The sequence below is a fragment of the Carassius gibelio genome, chromosome A1 (assembly GCF_023724105.1).
Source record: "Carassius gibelio isolate Cgi1373 ecotype wild population from Czech Republic chromosome A1, carGib1.2-hapl.c, whole genome shotgun sequence".
Lineage (NCBI taxonomy): Eukaryota > Metazoa > Chordata > Actinopteri > Cypriniformes > Cyprinidae > Carassius > Carassius gibelio.
The window spans coordinates 3,190,806-3,216,304 of NC_068371.1; the positions used below are offsets into that span (position 1 = coordinate 3,190,806).

Sequence of the window (25,499 nt, forward strand, 5' to 3'; positions counted from 1 at the left end):
AAGGATGACGCGCGGTGACGTCACGCTCAGAGCCTGGGGGAAGGAGGACGGAAAGAATGGCGACCCAGTGCCGGAGCTCCAAATGCACGGTCGAAAGAAAAGGATTCCGGAGGGAACTCGACTCATGGCGGCACAAACTCATCCACTGTGTCGGTAAGATTAAACCACCGCTCCGTGAGCGGACCTATCGCACGGTCCGCTCGGGTTTTTCTCGCCCGAGTCTCCCTCAGCCGCTGTTAGCTTTCGGAGTTGCTAAGCGAGCGTGTGTCAAGTTCAAAAATATCGTTAGTGTAGAACCGTCGTCCGCGCGAAGCTTTTGTGGCTAACAGAAAAAACGGACAAGGGCCGAGCGGGCTCTACCGGATCCATTTTCTTTGTCCCTACTTCTTGATTCCTCGATAACCGAGTTAGCTTTGCACTCACTGACCCTTTCTGCACCGAATACCGATGTACGAACGACCGTGTGATTGAATTATAATAACAAGAGCGTCCAGCTTTCTGAGGCTCCTGCGTGAATTATTTAACGTTAACGTCAGTCATTTTTGCGATGATGTCCTACAGTAGTAACGTTACTGTTTTGATAAGTCATTAGAGATTTTTTTAATGTTTGGAAAGCGGGTAAAGTTAGTTAACTAGAACCCCGGTTTAATCTTTTAAAATATCCTCTTGGGAACCAGACGAAAAAATAAGTTTACTTGAATTTATTCTTTTATTTTTTAGTCATTACAAGGGTTGGAGGATAAAACATAAATGTAGAAAAACATTTTATTCAGTGGACGTCGGGACTGAGTTATTAAAAAAGGAATAATAAATAGATATGAAATGTCCATAAATAGGTATTCCTATTTAATACCATTGCATCTTATTTGCATATCCGTGTGTTTCTGGGACAAACCATAATGAAAACAGAAGTGTAATAATGGGAGTAAAATTAAAAACTTTGCAACTTTTTCATAAGAATATCAAATTTTATAGAATTATATCTATAATTTTTATTGTGTTTCTCCATAACGCCTGATTAGTGATTAACCCTTTGTCCTGGCGTCCTCTACAGAAGACATGGATGAAAATGATGCCCAGTTTCGTAACCATAAGCCACATACCATGTTTTCTGAGATGTTTATTTACAACAAACGATTTGAAAATGAGCCAGATTTCAATGATAATTAAAAAACACATCACACACAATGTTTACTGCATAAACCGTTGACTAAATAACCTCTGGGTTTATGTGAAACTGTTGACATGTATTTAATACTTAGTTGTTTTAAACGCTACTTTGCATGGATAAGAAAAATGCACGTTAATGTTTTGATTAGAAATGCCTATTGGCAATTCTGTTTCTAACATTACGAGCAAAATGTGGGCACAACTAGGTTGTTAAAATAGTTTTTTATTTCAATAGAGTAGTGGAATTAATCCGTTGAATCTCAGTTTAATAGATCGTGATTTGTTGTATGGTTTTGAGGGCCGGATGCAGTCGAGAAGGTCAAGGCCTCTGAGGTTTTTAAGCATGAATACAGAAATTCATGCAATACCAAAATGCACCATATTTGCAGGACGTGACATTCTTGGGTGAACTTTTGTTTGTGCTTTTGTAAAGACATAATGTGAATTCAGCTGCAGTGAAGGGCAGTAGCGCTGGAAATATGAGTTTTTCTCACTTCTGTATAAAGAAAGTATTTCTAAATGATAATATTTACACATATCATAGCATTAGGACCACCTGACATTTGGTTAATTAGGCCTTGTCTTGCAGTTAATGATTTTCTTTTGCTTGTTGGTCTATTTGATAGAATAATACATTGCATGTTAAATTGGTTTTTATTAGCCAGTATTGTAAACGGGAAACTGTTTTAAATTTATATATGTTCAAATAAAGCATCGATCATTTCACAAAACCTGGCCAGCAGGGGTTGTGACAGATTCAAAATATGAATGCATTTAGGATTTCACACAGGTAAGACTATATTGTATTTGTTTGCAGGGTTTGAAAGTATTCTGGAGGGCATATATGGACCAAGGCTGCTGCAAGATCTCAATATATTTGATGGTGAGTTTTATGTTGTGTTCTGACTGTGCTCGGTCTTTCTCTCTCATGGTATCAATGCTTCAGCTTACCTGATGGTTATTCATATGATTCTCGCTCAGAGTGTGAACCAGAGGCGGTGGATGATTGGTCCGTGAATGCAAACTGCTCCTTTTGCAACCTGCAGCTAGAGAAACTGAATGTAAGTCAACCCTCAGAAACCACAGAAAAGATGTGCTTATTATGGGGTGTTAGCTGGTAAGACAGAAATTAACTTTTTAACTTCGTGTTTTATACAATACATATCGTTTCAAAGCAGTGACAAACAGAAAAAGAATGATTCAATGATGCCAACAGAAGTCAATTCTGCTGTAAAGCAGCTCTAAAAAGAAAAAAAAAGTACATTACTGGTGATATTTGCCTCCTTAAATTGATTTACAAGGGATTTTTTTTCCCTAACCTTATCAAATGTGTAATTTTTATGTCAAATGTATGTTAGTTTGTGTATAGAAATATTAAAATAATTACATTGATGCTTTAAAACAGAAAATTAATCCACCAGTAAATAATGTTTAGTAAGATTTTACCAATTCTTTTCATATTTAAAAAATCTTTTATAATTCTAACTGCTGTATTTTTGTGTTTGCACAGTGTTTTTTTAATTTTTTTATTTTATCTTCAGTGTGTTTTATTAAATGCGACTGAATGGTTGCACTGTAGAGCTCTGTTTGTATATAACAAATAGTTGTCTGTGTTTTAATCTTTGTAATGTATGGTTAAACACATTGTAAGTGCATTCAGCATAATTATAATTGAGCAGAACTCAATGCTGTGAGACTATAATCAGTGCTTGTTTGGGGTGTATGTGATCTTTCGTGACATAGGACCATCCTGCAGTGGCTGTTCCTGGCTCGCCACCCCCTGCTGAAACCCCCCCACCTCAGGGCCCGTCCACCTCTGATAAACTCCAGTGCCAAGCAGACCGATTCCTCAATGCTTTATTTCGTAAGAAGGGTGAGGAGTACATTTTTATTCTAATTATCCATAGGGAGTGAAGTTTTTATTACAGCTGTTACATGCATTACCAGTGCTACCATCCATTACAACCTTTGCATTTCTTTAAAAAATTGAATTTTTTACTAAGCCTCGCATTTGCGAAGCATTAGAGTTTTCTTAAATTGAATGTCATAAAGTCTTCAATGCATGAAATGCATGGTAAAACAAATGTCTTAATGATCATTTTAGGTTTGATGTTATATTTTAGGGATGTTAATACATAAATCTCGAAACATCCTATTGATTATTAAGCTTTAGAAGGCTGTGATTTCATTTAAAAAAGAACTGCTTCAAAGTGATTCTCAATCAATGAATAGTGCACATTTATACCAAGCGATTGCTTATGAGCTCGAGTTGATGAATTATGAAAATGTCTGCTTTATGGCCTTCATATAATGTGTTTTATATTGTTGCAAGACTGCATGTTTTAGCTCTTATCTGAAGGATCAGCCCGCAATACTTAAGAAATTTCAAAATAAGAGTCCCGGTGCATTTCTTTCTTATTGGTATTTTGCTAAACTATAAATTGTATTTAATTTAATTTCAATTTAATGCATAGTAAACTATTGTAGTTTCTGGATGCTTCCCCACTGGAAGAAAAGTCAAAGAACATTATTTGACACATTACTGAATGTATAGATTGTACAAATATTCACTATTTTACCCAGCCACTGAGACATTATGTGACAAAGCAAGGAGAACTCTACCATTTAAATGCTGTAATTTACATAATTTACCATGCATAATGAGTATGTAATTACATTTTATAGTAGTAGTATAGCAATTAAAATTAATTTAAATAAATAAAAATATTGTTAAAAATTACACTTATGTTTTTTGTCACATGTAGACCATTTATGCGTCGTGGTAATTGGAGGATTTTCAATTTCTTGCCTTTTTTTGTGTATTTGACCAGTTAAGCCCGCACCTAAAACTAAAAATATACTGTGCATGTTTCTTTATTACTCTAACGTGTTAATAACTAAATAAAACAGAAATAGGTCACATTTGGTCACAATCTCTACATTTCTTTTGAAAAATAGATTGTGGATATCATCAAAAATAGTCAGATCGCTCACCCTTAGTCTACGGTACCACATTGTAAACTGTCACTTGATAGAAAGTTTGCAGAATCAGGCGTGAACTTATGGACAATTGGACAGAAGTGATTTTAAATATTAGTATTTTTATAAAACAGAAATCTAGAGAGCAAGCTTTCAGAATCATTTCAGTTGTTGTCTTACACACAATGCATCCATGGAGCTCAGTTTATCAGCTCCAGATTCTTAAGATCCTTAAAGTCAAATATTAGTAAAAGTAAAAAAAATAGCTTTTACATAAGGAACCTAATGCATGCAATGAGATCTTTAACTAGTTCTGTATTTTTCAATGTCTCAGAATTCCCTCAGAGCTGTGATTCCAGTATACCGTTGGTGGCGCAGGAGTTGATGCGCAAGATGATTCGGAGATTCGCCTTCGAGTATGCATGTAAAAGCCAGGCTCACGAGGGCCTGAATGGCCTGAGCGACAGCTCTGAGCTTCTCCCTCATCAACCAGATCCTGACGGGCCTCTGGACCTCACCATCAGCCGAGCTTCTCAGGCCCTGAAAGGTAAGCACCACAAACAAATCCTTTTACACTTCAGGAGACCAACACACAGTCAGATTCAGGAGTTTGTAGCTCAGTCTCAAAAGTGTCACTTTTTTCAAGAAAATCTAGTCGATTGATTTTCATTAATTATGCTTGTCTCTGAAAGGTACGCAACTCTGAATAAACAGGGTGAATTTACAGAGTGAGCGAATACTTCATTATTTGCAATGATCTTGTGCATTTGCTCTCAGACTAAATATTAATTGCTGTTTTTTTTTTGTTTGTTTTTTTATGGATTGCGTTTCATAGTAGATGGAGCACTTGACCTCTCTAAGAAAAACGCATCGTCGGAAAATGAAACTCCTCAACGAAAGGTTTCAGGGTGAGTACTTGTTCTTGTTTACCAAGTTGTGTGCTTGACTGTTGAACGTCATCCTAACGAAGCCAGAGAAAAGCTGGGTATCAAAATGCTAACATTTTAACCGTAATATCGATCAGAAAATGTTTTTTTTTATCCTATCTGATAATTTTGTGTGAACAAATTCTACTTCTCATACATTTGATGTTTTATATATAATTCAGTGGTTGTTTTGTTGCACTGCCAAAGGGTTGACTCTTTTCTAACTTGTTGGAAGGTAACGTCACATTTGCCAGCAGTCAGGGGCTTTACTTGTTCCTTTGTGCCGCCTGTATTTATTCATCTGTTTATTGATCTATTCGTTGATTCATGCAGTATTACTTTCACATGAGTCTTACAAAATGCATCCGCATTGCAAAGATACTGGAAGTACTTCCATAGACGCTTGTCTTTCTCCACACAATTGACGAGAGACTGTCCTTCCAAGAAGTATCGTTTGCAACCTAAAGCCAAAAACAAAAAGCGTTTATCCCCAAACAACTCAAAGGCTTTGTGTTATACAGACAATTGAGAAGCGAGTGATGTTACCAAAAGACAAGGCAGTAAAGGAGTGGACCCTGAGTGCGTCCTGTCATTGGTCCGCTCACCCCATTCGTTTCTCATCCTCCCACCCACCTCCCCTTAGGAGACCAATCAGAGAGGACTATTTGGATCGCAGCTCTGAGTTTGCAGAAGGTTTGCTCTCGAAAGCTTTGAAAGATATTCGGTCCGGATCACTGGACATTCACAAAGCAGCCATACTATACGGGATACCTCAGAAAACCTTACAGCTCCAGACAGAGGCCTTATCACCAGAGCGGAGGGCAGGGGAGCCACCCGGTTTTGGCTCGGAGGCGGTGAGCCCAAGCAACGACTCTCGACTCGAGCAATCCGAAGTAAGAAAAATTACATTAGCATCACCAGAGCACACCGAGCTGAAGTTCCCAGCAACCGTGACCGCCTCGTCATACCTTAAACAGTTAACCTTGCAGAGGATGGTCTCGCAGCTCCAGGAGCAGAACAACAGCATCTCGCCAGCCACATCTCCTCAGAGTCCTGCCGCTGGGCCAGCTGTACACATCCGAATCCCTCAGGTACGCTTCAGTGCTCAGCCCAAAGCCCAGCTGGATCTGGCCGGCCTGGTGGATGCTGTGTATCAAGCCAACAAAACCTCCGACGGCTCCGCTGCTTTCCACAAGCTGAAGACCATTCTCCCTAAACAGGGCTTGATGGAAAGCCACTCGGGCCTTGAGTCACGTCTCCTCCAGGGCGACCTGCCTCCACTGTGTCTGAACGTGAAGAACGGGAGCGTCACCGGAAGCATGCTTGACTGTGGAGACAAGCAGCCACGGAAAAAGCGGGGCCGTTATCGCCAATATGACCACGATATCCTAGAGGAGGCCATAGCCATGGTGATGAGTGGGAAGATGAGCGTGTCGAAAGCTCAGAGCGTCTATGGGATTCCACACAGCACACTTGAGTACAAAGTCAAAGAGCGCACCGGCACGCTCAAGACCCCACCAAAAAAGAAGCTCCGCCTTGCTGAAGCGGCAACCTCAGGCTCTGGAAAGTCAGGGACAACAACCAACGCCTCATCTACTGCCTACAACCAGTCTTAACTCAAAACCAAAACCTCCACAATTTCCTAGAGAAAGAGAGAGATGATGGTTTTACCGAAAACATCGCCTAAACTTCAACCAACAAGGATTTTATTTCCGGTTTTGTTTTTAACATGCAGTCAGGACCTCATTCAGACTAGGAAGTTACACTTGAATCCTCAGCCACAGCTTAAATGGTACATTTTATCAAGTTACAAAACATGCCTTCAAAAAATCTATTCAGGGGTTTCACTGTGGATATCTATATGAATATATATATATATATATATTTAAAATATTGTAAAGCACTGTTGATTTCTAAGTTAACTGCTCTTAAAAGGAAGAGAGATAATATTCAGGTTTTGTTCATACATAAGCTAACCTCAGCTTAATGATTGTTCTACGAAGCTTTCACACTAATTAGTCTTTGTAGCGACTGGTCGTTTCATTTGAAGTCTATCAGCAGTATTTTTATGTGACGGTATGACTGTAACGTCTCTCTTAACTCATCGGTGGGAGATGTCCATCCTTATATGCAATGGGGAGATATGGGTACGAGTTTCCACTCCCGCAAATTTTGGGCTATTGATGCTTATTGGCAGGTAATCAGTTTTATGAAGTATATTAATTAGGACTGTTGTTAGATGATTGGAGTGAAAGCTTGGACCATCTCAGGCTTTCTGTGGATGAGATTTCCCACATTCTGCTCTGATAGTGATTTTATTTTGATTTAATTGCTTTCTTATTTTATGTCCTGCCCTTTGTATCTTTTTTTTGCCTGCAAATCTACTCTGCAAATCATACGGGGTAAGTTGCAACGTAATGCATGTCAGAATGATGCACAGAGGGGAAAAAAGTGTTGGACGGCAGTCTCAGCGAATGTCTGTTTTACACTGAATAATAGATTGCTTTTTCAGCAATCAGAACTACTGAAATTCTCAACGTTGCAGATTTGAGTTCTACTCTAAATTAAACTGCCTGCTGAAACGAAACCGTTCAGGGTCATTTTGCCACTCCATTCACACACTCCTTGAGCGAAGCAGTTTAGAGTTGGGTTCTGCTGAACTTGGATCAGAATTTCGCCTGGTCCGTATTTCATGATGCACTTATGGGACAGAACTGCAAATCCTGATCCAAGTGCTGCTCTGAATTGCTTTGTTTTATGTCCAGGTTTCAACAGTTTTGCTGCTCTTGCTTTGTGGTGTTTTTTTTCTTTCATGTTAATGATTATTATAGCTTTTAATTACCTATTATACAACTGAATCACTTTCTTTATCAAACTTTTTAAAGCAGAGTTCGGGAGGTTGGAATATAAGATTCAGTTGCACTTTACAAAAGATGCACACATACTTGTGATACACGTTATTATTTCAAACTTGCGGTGAGAAAATGCCATATACTGACTTTGAATGGCATCTTTTTAGCATCGTTCAGATATCTGATTCACAAGTATACTTGTAGAGCTTTGCAAAGTGTAGCTGAAGCATTGTGAATTTTGTGATTGAAGCTTTGGAAATATGAACATTTCCAAATGCATTGTTAATGTGTTTTATCTTTGTGTTGTAAAAATGTTCTGTAAATGGTTTACCTCTTATTGTTCCTCAGATGTTAAATTCCCCTCCCCTAAAAGAACTGAGATACTCTTAATTTAATTTAGAAACATTTATCCAACCACCCTGAATGTTCTTCACAGCTCTTAAAATTAACAGCACCGTGCCTGCTCTTACAGCTACTGCTCGGTTACTCTAGCAGTTTTACATAAATCAAAAAATATTTGTATACTACTAAAATCGGTATTGTGGATTTATATACTGTTACCATAATTACTGTTAAAGTTTTGCTTTTTTCTCTCGGGGATAGTTATGCCACAGTCACAGTTTCACTTTTAATGTAAAGGGTGGTCATGCAGATTTTTTATTATTATTATTATTATTATTATTGAAATCATATACATGTGTTGTCAGCGCTGCACTCTCATATTTTCATATATGGGATACTTTTAGGCTCCCTTTGGTGAATGTTGATCTCTTATTTCACATTGCTGTTCTTATTAATATTAGTGTCCTGTATAATTTTAGTCCAAAAACATTATTAATCTCAGGGTAACAACAGTCATATAAAAACAGAGCATTGTCGAGAAGTTAGAACTGTTCTTTTATATCAAAATAAGGCTCCTTGGGATTCTGTTATGGAGCCAAATATGGTTCATCCAAAGCTAGTTTGTTTTCTCCCATTTAATGGGGACAGTTTGTTCAGGAGTAGTTATAGATCAGAGACGCATACGATTATTGTTTTTCACTTCTCACTGAGAATAGTTTGGCTTAATATTATAGATGGATCATTAAATGGATCACCAGTGTAGGCCTTTCGAAGTATGTGTAATTTCATATTCATAACAGGTGCAGGATATAAGTCATTTTGCAATCAGTTATTTATGCATATATTTGTTGCACTAAAATTGATTTTGTATTATTCCCTCTAATTTGATCATCTAATTGTATTTGTGTTGTGAGTTATTTCTTTCGATGTAATCAGAATATGAAGTTTAAATGTGTTAGTTTTCTGTTGAAGCACTTCTGTTCTCTTGCACATTGTTATGTGAAATGCTATACTGCACTTGCATGCCTCAGTGAGTTTCTTGTCCTGTAATGTTCCTCTACTACATGCCCACCTTTTTTTCTTTTTAATCCTAGACAGGTTAATATATTTGATCTTTATGATGTTTTTTGTCAACTAGAAGTTAATTGGTCTTTTAAGCATGCATTTGTGTCTGAAATATATTTGATGTGGTCTCTTTTTAACATTTCAGGGTAAAAGCTAATCAAAGCTAGAATTGAATTAATTGTAATAAGATGGAATACTGAAGGCATATAATTCCAGTCTGTTTTAACTACCCTGCATTTAAAAATGTGATTTTTTTTATATACTTTTTCAAACATTCTCTGTGTTACCCTTTTGGGGTAGTTGTATTTTAATTTCAAAATAGATAACTTATTGCCTGCCAATGTTGTTGGTTTGTAATCGGTTTTGTCAGGAAACACGTAAATTAATCAGGAAACAAAATGATTCAGGTTTGATGAAAATATTCTGTATAGTTTTCCTGAGTGTAAGCGTTACTACAATCGCCATCCTTTGCCTTCAAGTTACCAATAAAAAAATTGTTCCATGTACTGAGTTGTTTGTACTTTTTTGCTCATTTCTAATCCACGCATAAACTGACAGAGGTGGAATAATGCTTTATCTGTGGCGTTTACACATTTAATTCAGTTTATACATTGTGTAAGGATCTAACACCTTTGCAATGCAATGTCATTTAGTGCCTTTAACAAATGAGCATTGCTCATTTAAATACAGCTGTGCAAACTTTATAATTCTTCAGTATGTCTTTTATAGTAGGATTTTATAAATCCTTTAATGTATTACAGGTTATAACGGAGTGAAAAATAAATGAGTGTCGTAGCTCAGCTCACATTCATGAAAAGCTGATTATGCCAGTGATTGAGTAATGACTTAACCCAATTTATTTATGTAGTTCCTTAGGGCCATGCATGGAAGACCAGTCGAGATCGGAGAAGGAAGATGGCTCTAATGCTCCAGCAGTCTATAGGGTCACTGTGTTGGAGAAGGTCCTGTCTTCACTTTGTTCTCATCACAGACTGCTGCTCTATCATATTTTAAAGGACGTGCAAGAAGATTATAACACCTCTGTAACTCTGCTGGATGCTCAAAGAAGAGAACTTAAGGCTGGATCCCTCTGTTCCCATGCTGATAAAAAAACACTTAATGAGGCCCCAATGCTTTCATTAAGTGACTGCTCAGTAAATGTTGGCATTTGTTGCAGAACAGCTTGTAGGCATCCAACGTGTGCATTTTCTCCTCTATGCGTCTGTCTGAGGAACATTCATGGCCATTCCTGCCAAAATACATCTATGGCGTGTGTTGGCCAAGACATCGGTTCCAACCCCACTGTTTGTTGTACTCACTCAAAACTACCCTCACACCAGCATCAGCACAATGGTGATCATACTTACATTTCTCACGTAAGAGAAGCTCTTATCACCCATCGGGGTGATTGTAGATGTAAAGGAAGCCGTAGCCCCTCCCCACCACCACTATCACCAAAGCCAATGGACCTGGACTGTAAAATAGCGGTGAAGTCCAGTCTCTTCCACATTCAGGACTGCAAGTCCATGAACATGACCCCTCCTTCTCTCCTACCTCACAGAACTGAGGATGAAGATACAGCTTTGTACTCTAACACTCTTCTACATATGGGATCTCCTGATGCATGTCCTGAAAAGGGTGTAATGTTGCATGCACAAGCAGAGAATGACCACCAGTGTGGATCTTTTATAGGAGATCTAATGGATAGAGTCACTGAGAAGCTCAGGAGTATCCAACCTTCAGAGAAGGAACAAAATCTCACGAACCATGCCAGTCAAATCTCCAAGACACAAGATGACACACATTTGACAGAGATTATAACAACGGTGCTACACAATAGTAGCGACAAAGATTACAACCTTAATGAGCTTTTAGAACAGCATGTACAGAACACAGAGCAACGATCCCCTCAGACACGTTCCCGTAAGAGACTGGAAACGTTAGTTGCCATGAGCAAGTCCCCTGACCTTCCATCATCACGAAGACGAAGCTTACAAATCAAAAGAGATCTGGCCAGTCTTAGTCCATCATATTTCAAGAGGAATAGGTGGTTTGAGAGAGAGAGGTCCTTAAAAACGGTTAAACCTGCACAGGTAACATACTCTCTTGTTGAAAAATCTGAATGCATAAAGTTCAATCCAAGAAAAATCGGAAAATCCAAGACTGTGTACACAGAACCTGTAAAAAATACCTTAGAAAATCTGAAAACACATGCACAAAATGAGACACTGAAAAATCAAGAGAGCCAAGAAACTAAACCAAATACTGTACGTCTTGAAGAACCACTGCCTCCAGATGAAAGGCCACAATTACAAACAACAGGTAGTGACCAGAAGGTAAAAGCGAAAACCCGCAAAAAGAAAAATCAGACTCTTCAAGTTGGTAGAGCCAGACGAAATATAGTACCACCTCAGCGTTTCTCTTCCTATGTTACTGAGCCACGAAAGATGTATTTTGCAGCCTGTTTTTCAGAAAGTTTATTCAAGCATTCCCCTAAGGAAAGCACCTTAACAGCACTTGGCTCTTCAGAAGAAATCTCCTGGCCAAGTCATGTATGTGACAAGCAGCCTTCTCAAACTAAGGATGAACAAGAAGATTGTGATCTACCACAGAACACAACTTCATCGAAAGATGAGATTCTATCCATAAAAGAGTCACCATGTGAGCTCAAGAGTAATGGTAGGAACCCCGATAAAGAGAGTGCAAGAAAAAGGCCATCCACCTTGCCATCAAAAAGATCTAAACGCCATAGAACCAACAGTCTAAACACTGACCCACACAGTCCTACTGAAACTATGTCTAACTTTACTACCATTGAGAGTGCACAGCAGGCTAAAGCAAGCCTGTCTGGAATGAAATATGAAAGTCCAATAAAGCTCATGTTTGTTTCCTCTGTGACCGGTGAAGATGGTGTAAAATATACTCTCAAAGCAGCTGCCTCTGGCTCAAATTCCCATGGAGAGATGTTTGATCCATGTATGGAATCCTCATGGGCAGGCAGTGCCATAGACAAACATTTCCACAAATCTGTCTTTGAATCTCCTCCACGGAGAACAGTTGAGCGCAGTGGGAACAAGTGCACTTCACCGAAAGTGCTTTCACTCAATGCATTATTGCCCGGTTGTTCAAGCAAAGAAGGTGGAATCCAAGAAACACTACCAAGTGTACATCAAACAACTCCAGTAAAAAGGCGTCCTGGGCGCCCCAAAAAAATAGGACCACATATTGAGAAATCTGTGAAACGCCCCATTGGCAGACCTCCGAAACCCAAAACAACTGATGTAAGTTCTTCCACTGGTACAAGTGGTTCCAGTGGAGTGAGTCAAAGAACAACAGAAATGACTTGCAAGGATGATGAAAACAAAAATCTAAAAATCACTATAATGTATGGAAGATCAAGAAGGGCAAAAAGAGTCGTTTCTGAAGATTTGAGTAATTTCCCAACAGAGCAGCATGTTTCTGAAGTATTAAATGGTGGAACGGACAGTAAAACATGTTTTGGAAACATGAGTAGTAATGATCAAATTACCAAAGATCTCCATTTTGTCATGCCTATTGAAGAGAGGAAATGCATCTATTCTAGCAGCAACATCAAATGTCAAAGACTGAGTGACACAGCAGTTTCAAGAAAACCAGGAAGACCTCCAAAAGTCAAAATTTCTGGGATCTCGGTCACTGTCACCACAGGGTCGCCAAGGCAAAGAAAGATACATTTAAAAAGGGACACAAAAGATATACAAATTCTCAGAAAGACACTTTGTGATGAATTTCAACTTTCTAAAGATCAGGGGACAATTGGCATTCCTAATAAAATTCGCAAGGATACAGGGGCTGCACCAAAAGAACATAACCAGAATACCAGAGGGCAGGTCATACCAGTGAGGCATTCGGTTAGAGAGCGGAAACCCTCCATTCATTTGCTCCACTCTGTAGCTACTGCCAGATCCTGTGCATTGGTTCGCAGGTCACGAAAACTACTGCTGAATAAGGTTAGCTGTGAGGCCAGCCAGAATACAAAGAACGCACAAGAGGAGCTCCCAAAAAATGCACTTTCCATAAAGACCAAGTATGTCAGTCGCGTACAAGACATTGTCCGTTTTTCTGCTGTTTCGATGGACTCTATTTTTTCACTGAATGAGGACTTCAGGTGGTGGCCCACCTCTGCATCACCTGAAACTTTAAATGAAGAGTTGGCTAGGAGGATCAGGCTAATGTCCAGCACTTGGGTATCAGATGTCCCGGAGGCTAACAAGTCAGGAGAGGTTAAAACTGATCTTAAACCGAAACCTTGTGAGAAGCTTGATGGTTCTGCTGAGAAGTCTGCTTCTGCCATCAAAATGCTTTTTGAGAAAAACTATAATATGGAGAAGCTCTGCACTTGGTTTATGCAGTCCACAGAAACTCAATCCCTTGCGATTGTAAAGAAAGCAACTGCAAGAAATCCCAAGGACGTCTTTCACTACAACATGAGCAGACCCAATTGCAAAGTGAATATTTGCCCAAGTCCACAAGCAGAGAGACTCAGGAAACATGTCAAGAAATTTGCTAAAGTTGTCCCAAAGAGTCCGTCAATGCTCAAGCAAGCACAAGAAATACTGTCAAAGTCAACAATGTCACAAGCCAAGAGAAAACTTTTTAACACCTCATCATTTAAACCAAGGCATGAAGATAGGCAGCAAATGCCTATGTCTAGAAGCACATGGGTTGTCTACAGAAAAGCTCTGCTAAAAGCAAAGCTAAAGTTTAAAACCGGGCCTAGGATAAAATTAGGAGCGCACAAATATTCTCGTGACCAGATGAGGACAATGACTTCAGGTGCTAAGACTCTAGAATTATTGAAAGAAATGCCCAACTTGGTAGACAAGACATCCAGACCAGTCATGAAGGTTCAAAATGCATTAAAGCTTCTAGTCAAAACTCCTCAGAAAATGATTGCCAATATTTCAAAGCAGAACAGAATCAGCTCCCAAGCTTGGAGTCCAGAGTCCCTAAAGGAGTGCAGGGTGTTTCTGAAAAAGATCAACTCCCCAAACACAAAGTCAATGACAGAGGAATGTAACAATTGCACAGTAAAGCTATATGATGAGCAAGAAGAGAATGAGGATGTTACATTGGGAGTGTCGCCTCCAAGTACAGGTAACTCTCCAGTACAGCTTCCCAAATCCCCAAAAAGCCTGAGCAAGAAAGGTAGAAAAAGAGGCAAACGGAAAAGTGCCAGCACAAGTCCATCCCCTCCAACAAAGATCATCAGACAATCAAGGCGCAGCAGGGGTGTCCTGGGAGCGAGGTGGTGTGACTTTGTGCTCGGTAAGTCTTCTTTTAGCATAATTTTTTTGTTATGCCGGAAACATAGTCTATGCAAGTACGCAAACATGTTCTAGCAATAACAGCTCTGTTATAAGATAGCAGAGAAAGTTTAAAGGGAAATTTTCCAAAATATACATGCATAAATGCATAATCACCAATCCGGTTAAAAGTAACACTCCACTTTTTTTATTTTTTTTTTATTTTATAAATTAAGCTAATTTTCCAACTCCCCTAGAGTTAAAAAGGTGAGGTTTATCGTTTTCGAATCCATTCAGGCGATCTCCGGGTCTGGTGGTAGCACTTTTAGCTTAGCTTAGCATAGATCATTGAATCTGATTAGACCATTAGCATCTCGGTCAAAAATGACCCAAAGAGTTTCTATATTTTTCCTATTTGAAACTTGACTCTTCTGTAGTTAATCTTTGTGTACCAAGACTGACTGAAAATAAGAAGTTTTTTTTTTTGCTAGGCCGGTAATATCACCGCGCCTGCTGCACCCTTGAGTATAGTTCGTAGCCATATCAGTCTAGAAAATCACAACTTTTCATTTTCCGTTGGACTTAGTACACAAAAATTAACTACAGAAGAGTCAAGTTTCAAATAGGAAAAATATAAAAACTCTTTGGTCATTTTTGACCGAAATGCTAATGGTCTAATCCGATTCAATGATCTATGCTAAGCTAAGTGCTACCAACAGACCCGGAGATCGCCTGAATGGATTTGAAAATAGTCAAACTCAACCGTTTAACTCTAGGCGAATTGGAAAATGAGCCCATTTTCACCAAAAAAAAGTGCATTCCTTTAACGTCAACATATTTGAATGTAACTCATTCTGACACAGTAGTACTGAGGATTGTTACTTCCAGACCGATGCAACTGTGCACGTCAAATATGTTCAACCTGATTGTTGTGTTGACCATGCACTCCTATCTGCAAACTGGCATAAAGTATGTTTCTGGCTTCCGTAAAGAATTTTTTAAATTTGATATTATATCAAAAGGTTTTTTTATTTATCCGATAGAGATTTAAAAACAGAATATGCCATGTTTTTTAGACCGTACTTTTCTTTGGGAACTCAAATTTGTCTCCAATTTGTGCTTTACAGGGTCATTGAAATAACATGGAACCAGTTTTGGGCAAGGCATTTTCTTGAACTCTAACATAAGGTGCCTTTCATAAGGGGTCTGGCTGAGTATCACAAGCATTTTGACACACGACCTCGGCAAGCGTCATGTAGCAAAAACAAACAAAAAAAATACAACTTTGACACTTTTTGCACTATTTAAACTTAATTTTGTGTTTTTATGTTTTATGTAGCTTTAAAATCTCCCTTAAATTTTACTTTTGGTGCGGAGCAAGAGAAATTCTAGTAGTTACATGAAGGAGTACCGAAGGTCACAAGAGCAGTATATGGTTTGATTTGCCTAACCTGTGACTTTGGAGTCTCAAGAGTTCAAGTTGAAGGCAACTTATATAATTCTGGAAAAGACAAGTTCATTTCTTTACATTTTATAATTTTTGGCGTTGTAAGAGCTCTTTAAATAGGATTATTTTATTTTTGGTGAATGTTTTTTTTTTTTAAACCATGTCACTCTTTTTAAGTTGGGAATTTGTTTTAAATCAAGTTTTACGTACTGTTAATGTTCCATACAGAAACTGCCCAGAGTTGAAAAAGTACTAGAAAAGCATTCTGAAATTTGAAAATGTGTAATGTCCTCCAAAACAAAACAAAAAAATCCTCTAGTCCTGTATTTATTGAAACAACTCCTGTGAATTTACTCTTTGCCAAGTTGTTTCTAAATCATTTAAGCATTAATTTACATCCAGCTTTATGTTCTCTTTGCACTACCAAACCCAGACTAGCTACCAGTTACATTTTCTCATTTCTGACTTAAACCATTGTTGTAATGTACAGTGTATTTTTTTGGTGCAATGTTTTACTCACAAAGATGTAAGATTCTATTTTCTTTCTTTTTTTTTATTAAAATGTTTTAAGATGATCAAGAGGCCAATGTTTCACATATTGTTTCTTCAATACAAAAACTTTTGTTGTGCAAACTTTAATTTCTGATCTATTGCAGTATGTGACGCCTACCTCCTGAAATCTACTGGCAAGGCATGGTCTAAACTGATTAACCCATTGTTGAAACCATGTCATTCATTTAAGCCCCTACCAAAACATTAAAACTGGTTCTACAGCATGCATGTTTAGTTATCTATTTAAATACTGTGATGTTAGCTCTAGTTCCCATCTGATGTGCGTGTTACCAATCTGTGGCTCTGTCCATGTCATCTTAGTTCATTTAGGTTCTCTGTAACAAGACTGGCTTGCGTCTGTGCAATTCAAGTTAAGAACCACCTTAGAGGCATCTTTTTTTGAGAAAGTGTATGTTCATTTCCCACCTATTTTATTCTATTAGATTTAAACCATTGTGTATGGGTACTTGTCAGCTAGAGGATTTGTTCTGAAACTGCTTAAAAAAAACTTCAGCTACATCATCTACATACCCATTGCCAACATAAAATGGCAAAAGTACAGACAAAAATGGTGCATTATATCTTTAAACCTATGCCAACCAAATGCTGGAGATGAAGCTTGTTATGAGAATCATCAGGAGGCCTTCTGTATATTGTCTTGCCATTTTGAAGTTTTGGCCACTGTAACCTTGTTATCTGGTGCTATATGTTGTACATAAACATACAAATTATGTACACGTTGTATTTTCTGTTTTTATACTTGCCTTCAAAGAAGCTGTCTCAATCATTAGAACAATAAAAGCTCTTGCAGACATTTTTAAGAGTAACTGTGTTACAGCTTTAAACTTTTATTTAGACTGAAAAATGCACATAGTATTTTTTCTAACTTTCAAATATTAGCTATTATTGACCTAAGCCAACTGGTCATACTAGAATCTTAAAATTGCAAAAATAAGGGAACAGTTTGTCATACAAGCTCACATGCATACTAGCTCCGAAAGTGGACCTTCTTAAGAACCGTTGGCCTCCTGGTTCATTAGTGCAGTCAGATCCTGCTTTGTTTTATCTATTGCAGCCATCTTTGCACGGCGACTTGGTCTTACTGATGAAGGCTCTTCAGGAACATTCTCTTCATCACTATAGATTAGGATGCAAGCAAAAGATAAGCAACCCACAAAAGGAAACATTTACATTTGAAATGAAAAACAAATCCATTAGTTAGGATGTGGAACAAGCCAACCTTTCCTCAGAGGACAACTCTGCTTTACTGGCTTTCTTGCCATTCTTTGCCGTGGAAGCTTTTTTCTGGCCTGAAACACAACAGTGTGGAAGTTAACAACAATCATTAATCCTCGTTGTATTTTATTACAATGAATATAACTGTACCTCTTTTTGCACGTTTAGCTTTAGTTTCATCTTTGTTCACCTCTGCAAGAATGCACAGATAGGTTTGTTAATGTAACAGATACTTATGTCAAATACTTTCATTGAAGTATGATTTTATAAGATACATCTTTTCACACTAAGGACAATTGACGGACTCAAACACAACTATTAAAAAAGGTTCAAACGTTCACTGATGCTTCAGAAGGAAACAAGATGTAAAATATCTTACTCAGGACAGTACTAAATAAAACAAATAACATGCATTTAGTATGATCTCACATTTTTACAGATTCTGCAAGGGGTTCCTAAACTTCTACTAGCCACTACATGTGCTGTATTACGAAAACATAAATGGCATTAATAAAAAAACACTTAACACTGACAAGCTACGCAATATAGTGTTCGTTATCGAATGCGATTCATCTAATGAATGCAATATAGTGTAGTTTGTCAGTAATCTATGTATCTGTGTGTTAAAAGCATTGAATAATTTTCATCTAAAATCACGTGGAAATTTTTCTGACGAGATGCGCATGACAATCACAGGGAATTTATCATGGAGCCCTTGTTTGTTGATCAAAAAGTAGGTGAGGAAAACTGGGATGCCGGCTGTATTTAAAGCGCCGACATTATTGTCTAGAGTGCGTGTAATGGTGCACTGTGATTGGTTGAGCGGATATATTGCATTCAGCAAAAGAGGGAGATAGGCGTTTGTCGCAGTTTGGGAAAAAAGGGAGAAAACATGACCTAACAACCCTCTACGGACACCTTTGCAATTGAATCGCCATTAGCTAGTACATTTTTTGTTGTTGTTTACTGGCCAGACTTATTATTTACATGTTTGTAAATTGGCATAGTTTTTTTAAATATGTGAAAAGTACACTCTTAACATCGGTAATTAATTTAATGATAGAACCTTAGTAATTAGAAATAAACTTGATAACCATGTTTGAATGCATATTAGTCATTTTAACTGGACTGATGGTGGTGCTTTTTTGTTAATTCAGTGTTTCTGTATAAAAAAAACTAAACAAAAATACCGATACGATAATAATGTTACGCATTCTACTAATAAGAACTATAAAAAACACACTAAGGTTTAATGAATATTAATCAGGTTGTGTGCATTCACTCGAACAGATAAGAACTCAAAATCGAGACGATAATAGGTGAGCGCCAGCCAATGAGATTGCGGTTTGCGTATTAGCTCCGCCCACGACCAGAAAAGGTGAAACAGCAGTTTTTAAAAGCTGAAGAATTACAAAGGAACGCCATTATTTTGAAAGGAAAATACAAGAATATCGTTTACATGTAGCGCATCAATTATCTCTGTGTGTGTGTGTGAGAAAGCGACGGTGAGTCACACACTTCACACTAGAGTTTATGGTACGTCAAATACAGGTGCATTGCACATCCATTCAGATGAACTGAAAAACAGCACAGATCGCCTGATGAAGAGAAAACTCTGAAGCGCTCAGTCGGGATTGTTCGGTGAGTTAAAATCTATCTGTGCTAAACTTATACTTAGTCTCCAACTCACACACTGATGAGTAAAATCTGAGCATTTATCAGACATTGGCTAATATTATACATCATTTAGTCACCAGAGTTAATATTTAGTTGCAGATGTAGAGGAGGTTGCCTAATAACCAATAACGAATATCACATTTTGTGTAAAATTTAAAATGTACTTTTCAATACCGACCAGAAACAATACAGATTTTGGCTGAAACTCAATTGAAAAAATTAAATTTTTGGAACAAAACTCATATAATGAATGTTTCATATATTATTCACCAAGGGAACAAGTTTTTGATCTTTAACCCTCGATACATTTCTCAGCCTGGTAATTAAGGTTAGTTTATTACTAGCTAGTACCTCCATTGTTGTCATCCAAGTTCTGCAAAGTTGTGTCCTGGGCACCAGCTGATTTGGAACAACGATCTCCATTTAGCTGGTTACAAAGCTTCTCAATAATCCTTATACAGTGCTTATCTTTTACTTCCTGTAACACACATGCACACACAAGAGCGAGTCACTTGATGATCATAACTGCTTACTAATGCTGTTGTAATTTGACAGAATATTTATTTTCTTTTTCTGCTTAATCTGCTGTACTTTGCGTTCATCCAGTGTGACTCTCCAACCACAAAAGAGTACCTGTAAAATGTCTTTTAACAGGAGTTGCAATTCACTGTTAGCTGGTCCAGGTTCAGTGTTAATCTCCAGCCAGCTGAGAGTTTTACAGAAGAGACGCACCTCGGGAGCAGAAATGTCTCGCAAGATTTCATTACAGACACGCACTGCCAGAGAGTCATGCACAGACACAGCCTGCAAAAAATGTAATCATTCACAAAATATCGACACTTTAAAGTGCTTTGAACAAAACCCATCCCCGTTTAGTTTTTTTTAAGCATGCATGTGTATTCAAGTGTACCTGTACGGCTGCAGGCTTCACAAGAGTGCTGGGTCGAGTTAGTTCAACAAACAGTTCAGCCACGTTGGATGTGTCTACCTCAGACAATGGAGATGTCACAGGAGCATTGAACAGAGTTCTCATGGTTGGAAGAAAACTCTCCTCCACACACTCTTGATTTGTTCTAGTGTACAACAATTACAGGGACAACTGTAAACATCCGTCTTTGCAATTACAAGTCATTAATGTTAATGGCAGAATGAACAAACACCGAATTCATTTAAGAGAGACTAGGGATGTAACGGTTCACTCAAGTCACAATGTGATACGATTTATGATTCTGATTTCATGATAGGATTCTCACTTTTTTTTTTAAACAAAATTATTTTAAGACAAATGAAAAGGTGCTCTTATTATTTCTCAGACAAAATGGTGTACATTTCTTAGTGAAAAAAAAATTATTTCTTACTTTTAAATCCAAAGGTTAATAAAATGAAACCGCCTTAGTGCATAAAACATGACTGAAATTAAATACTATTTCAAAGTTGAATAAAAGACTTATGAGTCTGGAACCGCATGAGTTTGTAGAGATGTGCACCTGCTGGCGCGGGCATACAGCTGTAAGAACACCCCCAGGCAGTGGCGCAGTCTTTGGTCATCCTCGGTCACAGGGTTGTACCACAGCAGCACCAGACGGGACAACAGCTTTGGACTCAGGATTCTCCCACAGTACATCAACTTTGCCAGACCTTCTGCGGTCTCTGTGCGGAGCTCACAGATCTAAGAAATGGAAATTAATGTTTTATTTGGTCCAGCATTTGCACTACATTGGAAACAAGTATCCTTGCTTAATACTTTTTTTGTTGGAACCAGAGATATTTTTTCCAGGATTCTTTGATGAACAAAAATCAAAATACTATCACATTACCAATTCAACAAATCATTGCTAAATAAATTAGAAATAAATAAATAATAATTAAAAAAAAACCACTGACCCCAAGCTTTTGAACTAGGGCTGAGTATCGGCAAGAATTTAGCCATACAATACGTATCGCGATACAATATATTGCGATACACTGCGATACTGTAAGTAAGGCGATATATTGGGATATTTCATAATTTAGGAATAGGGTTTTTTTTTTTTTTAAATAAAGCTGACATTAAGAAAACACCACCATATGTAAACCGTAGCAAAAAATTAATAAATTAAATAATTGTCTAACCAGAACACACTGGCATCTGCATTTGCAATAATCAGTCCCTGTAACATTCAACATTATAGAACCAATTTTTTGTGCAGTATGAGTAAAATGGGGGGGGGGGGGGTTCAAGTGCTTGCAGGATTCTTTAATGTATACATTTATTTTATAAAAAGACCAAATATATTTTAAGACCCTGCTTTTAAAGGTTCACAGTTTAAGTTTACAATTGTGACAATGTAACATTTTGATCTGAACAAAAAATTACATCTGCTTAATATAAATGAAAAATAAAGTTCTTGCAGGATTCCTATAAAAAAAAAAAAAATTAAATAAATACAGATGTTTTAACATTCTCAGAATGTTTTTCAGTTTGTATTTATGTTCCGCATGGAATTACAGAGAGCGCGACGCGAGTAGCGCCCCATCTGCACAAAACGCAAATCACGAGAGAAAGCTGCAGCCATTGGCACAAAAGCCCCAAGTAAAGACGGCACACTTCAGCTTTGTACACCGAGGCGGGATCTGGAAAAATTCTCTCATCCTCCAGCGAACTAGTGTTGTGCCTTAATGCTAGTATTTCCTGTCACTGTTTAAGTTCAGAAATGAAGACTGCCATCTAGCGGTCTGGATATAAACTCAAAAAGAAACAACTGCCATGAATCTTGTATTATTATTGTTGTTTTTTTATAAATATCAATATTCCATTTTTGAGAATCGATACAGTATCACCAAACAAAATATTGCGATACTCACATGTATCGATATTTCCTTACACCCCTATTTTGAACAATAGTGTGAACTGTTACAAAATACTTATATTTCAATAAAATCAGCTAATTAGAATAACTTCTGAAGGATAATGTGACACTGAAGACTGGAGTAAAGATGCTGAAAATACAGCTTTGATCACAGAGATAAAGGAAGAAACCGACTGCAACGTTCATATCAGGTTCACTTGAAATGGTGCAACTAACCATTTAAACTAAAGGTAAACGTTCTCTTTCATGCCTTTAAGTAAATTTATTACAATAGGCATACAGAGATGATTTATATAGCTGTAGGGTATAGGCAGGAACTAGCAGGTTTACTAGTGATAACAACGCTCCAATATAGTATAACCAATAATATAATGGACATGCAGTACCTCACTATCAAGGAAGTCTGAGAGCATCTTCAGGATGCTCTGAATGGTACTCTCCTCCTCAGCTTGATGTTCAGGCTGCTCGTTACTGTCGTCTTGGGAGACAGGAGCAGGCTTGTCTTGCAGGATGTTGAGGCCATTGAGCAGGAGCTGGTCGATGAGAGCGCGGAGAGCACTGATCCTGATTTTAGGCTCGTCTAGCTGTGTGATCTAAACACAGAAATAAAAAACAAACCTCTGAGCCACCAGGACAAAGTGAATTCATTCATCTTTATAGCAAGTGTATCATAAATACCTGCAAGAGCAGCACAAGGTGTGTGTTGGCAAGGTCTTTACTGTGGAGGGCAGCGGTTCCCAAACAGGTGACAGCCATGTTGCGAACAGCAGGGTTAGGGTTAGACACACCTGGCAGTATCTAGAATAAAGAGATCACTTTTTTAAGTTGTATTCCCATAACTGCAGCTCTAATTAAGCACTCCACTGATTATGGGTTGAGAATACAGAAACCAAATTGGCTTGTGATAAAAGTGTTATACACTTAGGAACCTAGAATGCAGAATAGCAGGAAATGTGTACTGATGTGAGTGCTTTTATGAATGTGCATTGTACCAGTGACTCAATCAGAGCATTCATTGTAGGGCAGATTCCTCTCTTGATGTTCATTTGCTTGAACAGCTCGGCACACATTGTCAGACATTTCAGCAAGGTGGTTGGATCGCTCTGGGGGAAACAAACACATGACAGAAGACTACATTATGTGGGATTATATTTAAATTCGGCACTTCATGTCTGGCTTGCTGCTGCAAGCGAGTCCAGGAACTTGCTACTGCCAATATAAGCTGATATGAAGCGGTGATTATTTAAGACAAAGCTGCTGCACAAATAGCATATCAAATAACCCATAGCAGATCTATACAGGTGGAGCTGGGGACGGTGGAGGGTTTCAGAGGAACTCAAAGTTCGCTGCAATGCTAAAGCGAATGCTAATCAGCCATATAAATATAAAGCAACAAGCGCATTCGCTGCGTATGCAACATAAACCAATCATGGTTCCCGTTGCTGATGTTACCACTCAGAATAAATTTTCCATTTTAGTATTATTGTAAAATGTGATTTATTCCAGTGATGCACAGCTGTATTTTCAGCATCATTGCTCCAGTCTTCAGTGTCACATGATCTTCAGAAATCATTCTAAGATGCTGATTCGCTGCTTAAGAAACATTTCTTACCATTATCAGTTGTGCTGCTTCATATTTTTGTGGAAACTGAAACATTCAATTTTTTTTATTTATTAGAAAGCCCAAGAAACAGTGCATTTAAAATCTTTCGTAACAATGTAGTTTTTAGTTTTCACTGTTGATCAGCATCAGTGCTGACTAAATAAAGTACCGTATTTTCCGGACTATAAGTTGCACTTTTTTTTCATAGTTTGGCTGGTCCTGCGACTTATAGTCAGGTGCGACTTATCAAAATTAATTTGACATGAACCAAGAGAAATGAACTAAGAGAAAACATTACCATCTACAGCCACGAGAGGGCGCTCTGTGCTGCTCACTGCTCCTGTAGTCTACACTGAAGGCATAGAGCGCCCTCTCGTGGCTGTAGATGGTAATGTTTTCTCTTGGTGCTTGGTTCTAAATAAATGCGACTTATAGTCCAGTGCCACTTATATATGTTTTTTCTCGTCATGACGTATTTTTGGACTTATGCGACTTATACTCAGGTGCGACTTATAGTCCGGAAAATACGGTAACAGTTTTTTTTTTTATGTATTTGAGTGTTTGTATGCAAGTGATTTGTACCTTTTCCACACGCTGCTCCTTGATGTTGTCAGCAGACTGTGACGCCTCCAGGACGAGCTGGTTCTTCAGCTCCTCGAGCTCAGAGATGGATTCTTTCAGCTCAGCTGCGCGACTGAAGTCCTGACAGCTGATGCATTCTTCTAGAGTCTGCTTCGCCTCCATTATCTGCACTCGAACCTCAGCCAGCTAGAGAAAAGTATTTTAAGATTTTATTGAAGCCTGTCTAATGCAAGAGGGCGATGCGACTAATCACCAGCGGTGTATGAAGAGTCACTCACTTTGACTTGTTTTCTGCGTTTCTCATTCTCATCCACAGGTTCAGAGACGGGCAAAATGGGCTCTCTCACGTCAGATATTATTTCAGCGATCTGATTAAAATAACCAGAGACGAGCAAAACAATGAAACTGTTGGCTAATTGCTGAAGAGAGATTGGAGCAGATCTCAAAGACCACAAATCATTTTTTTCAGCCATTGCAACCACCTTGTAGCATGTGTGGAAAAAAAAAACACTTGAATTTTTGGTGCAAGCTGTTTTTGATACATATCTGACCCACAGTCAAAGAAAAGTACATACTCTAATCTGAGAGGACTACATTGGTTAAATATCAAGCAGGTTTTTCCAAAAGTATGATGGTCTCACAAAGACTGACCATCTGAATTTTCTGTGCGTCGTCTCGTAGAATTCCAATCAGTTTCTCCACTAGCAGACCAATCAGAGAGCTGGGCGTGTTGGACATCAGAAGAACTTCCTGCAGCACTGCAACCATTCGCTTCCTAGAGTGGTTCACGAGAAGTTTAACATGCCACATTCTCAATGTAAAATAAATGTGCAGTTTAAAAATAAGGGTGTTTTAGTAATCGAGAAACCAGACCCTCAATAGCTTAAGACACTAGTTCTCTAAATCATGTTCGTTCTACACTGATCAGTAAGAG

The 25,499-nt window shown here is 38.2% G+C and overlaps 2 protein-coding genes across 9 annotated transcripts in view; one reads left to right on the forward strand and one right to left on the reverse strand.

The window, feature by feature from the left end:
- Positions 1-17,432, forward strand: LOC127955258 (ligand-dependent nuclear receptor corepressor-like protein). Of its 4 annotated transcripts, none has more exons than XM_052553449.1 (8): positions 1-153; positions 1,988-2,053; positions 2,152-2,231; positions 2,914-3,043; positions 4,484-4,696; positions 4,985-5,057; positions 10,203-14,641; positions 15,747-17,432. In XM_052553449.1, exons 1-8 carry the CDS (start codon positions 57-59, stop codon positions 15,758-15,760), a joined length of 5,112 nt encoding a protein of 1,703 aa, XP_052409409.1. In that variant the 5' UTR covers positions 1-56; the 3' UTR covers positions 15,761-17,432. The 4 variants fall into 4 exon arrangements, with proteins under 4 accessions (XP_052409409.1, XP_052409415.1, XP_052409425.1 ...); XM_052553455.1 differs by having other exon boundaries at positions 4,988-5,057; XM_052553465.1 differs by lacking the exons at positions 10,203-14,641; positions 15,747-17,432 and adding an exon at positions 5,719-9,840.
- LOC127955729 (condensin complex subunit 3-like) overlaps positions 3,012-25,499 on the reverse strand; it is a 27,658-nt gene continuing 5,170 nt past the window's right edge. For 2 of the 5 annotated variants that reach the window (XM_052553742.1, XM_052553486.1), the window contains exons 10-23: positions 25,217-25,340; positions 24,844-24,933; positions 24,566-24,751; positions 23,993-24,028; positions 23,373-23,483; positions 23,059-23,178; positions 22,767-22,973; positions 21,019-21,200; positions 20,442-20,604; positions 20,165-20,335; positions 19,883-20,009; positions 18,005-18,046; positions 17,859-17,928; positions 17,433-17,755 (exon numbers count right to left, since the gene is read on the reverse strand). In XM_052553742.1, coding sequence (XP_052409702.1) covers positions 17,629-17,755; positions 17,859-17,928; positions 18,005-18,046; positions 19,883-20,009; positions 20,165-20,335; positions 20,442-20,604; positions 21,019-21,200; positions 22,767-22,973; positions 23,059-23,178; positions 23,373-23,483; positions 23,993-24,028; positions 24,566-24,751; positions 24,844-24,933; positions 25,217-25,340 — 1,756 coding nt within the window. In that variant the 3' untranslated portion in view covers positions 17,433-17,628. Of the gene's footprint in view, positions 4,690-17,432; positions 17,756-17,858; positions 17,929-18,004; positions 18,047-19,882; positions 20,010-20,164; positions 20,336-20,441; positions 20,605-21,018; positions 21,201-22,766; positions 22,974-23,058; positions 23,179-23,372; positions 23,484-23,992; positions 24,029-24,565; positions 24,752-24,843; positions 24,934-25,216; positions 25,341-25,499 lie in introns of those variants that run through there. The other 3 variants (XM_052553495.1, XM_052553660.1, XM_052553574.1) reach the window with 3 other exon arrangements.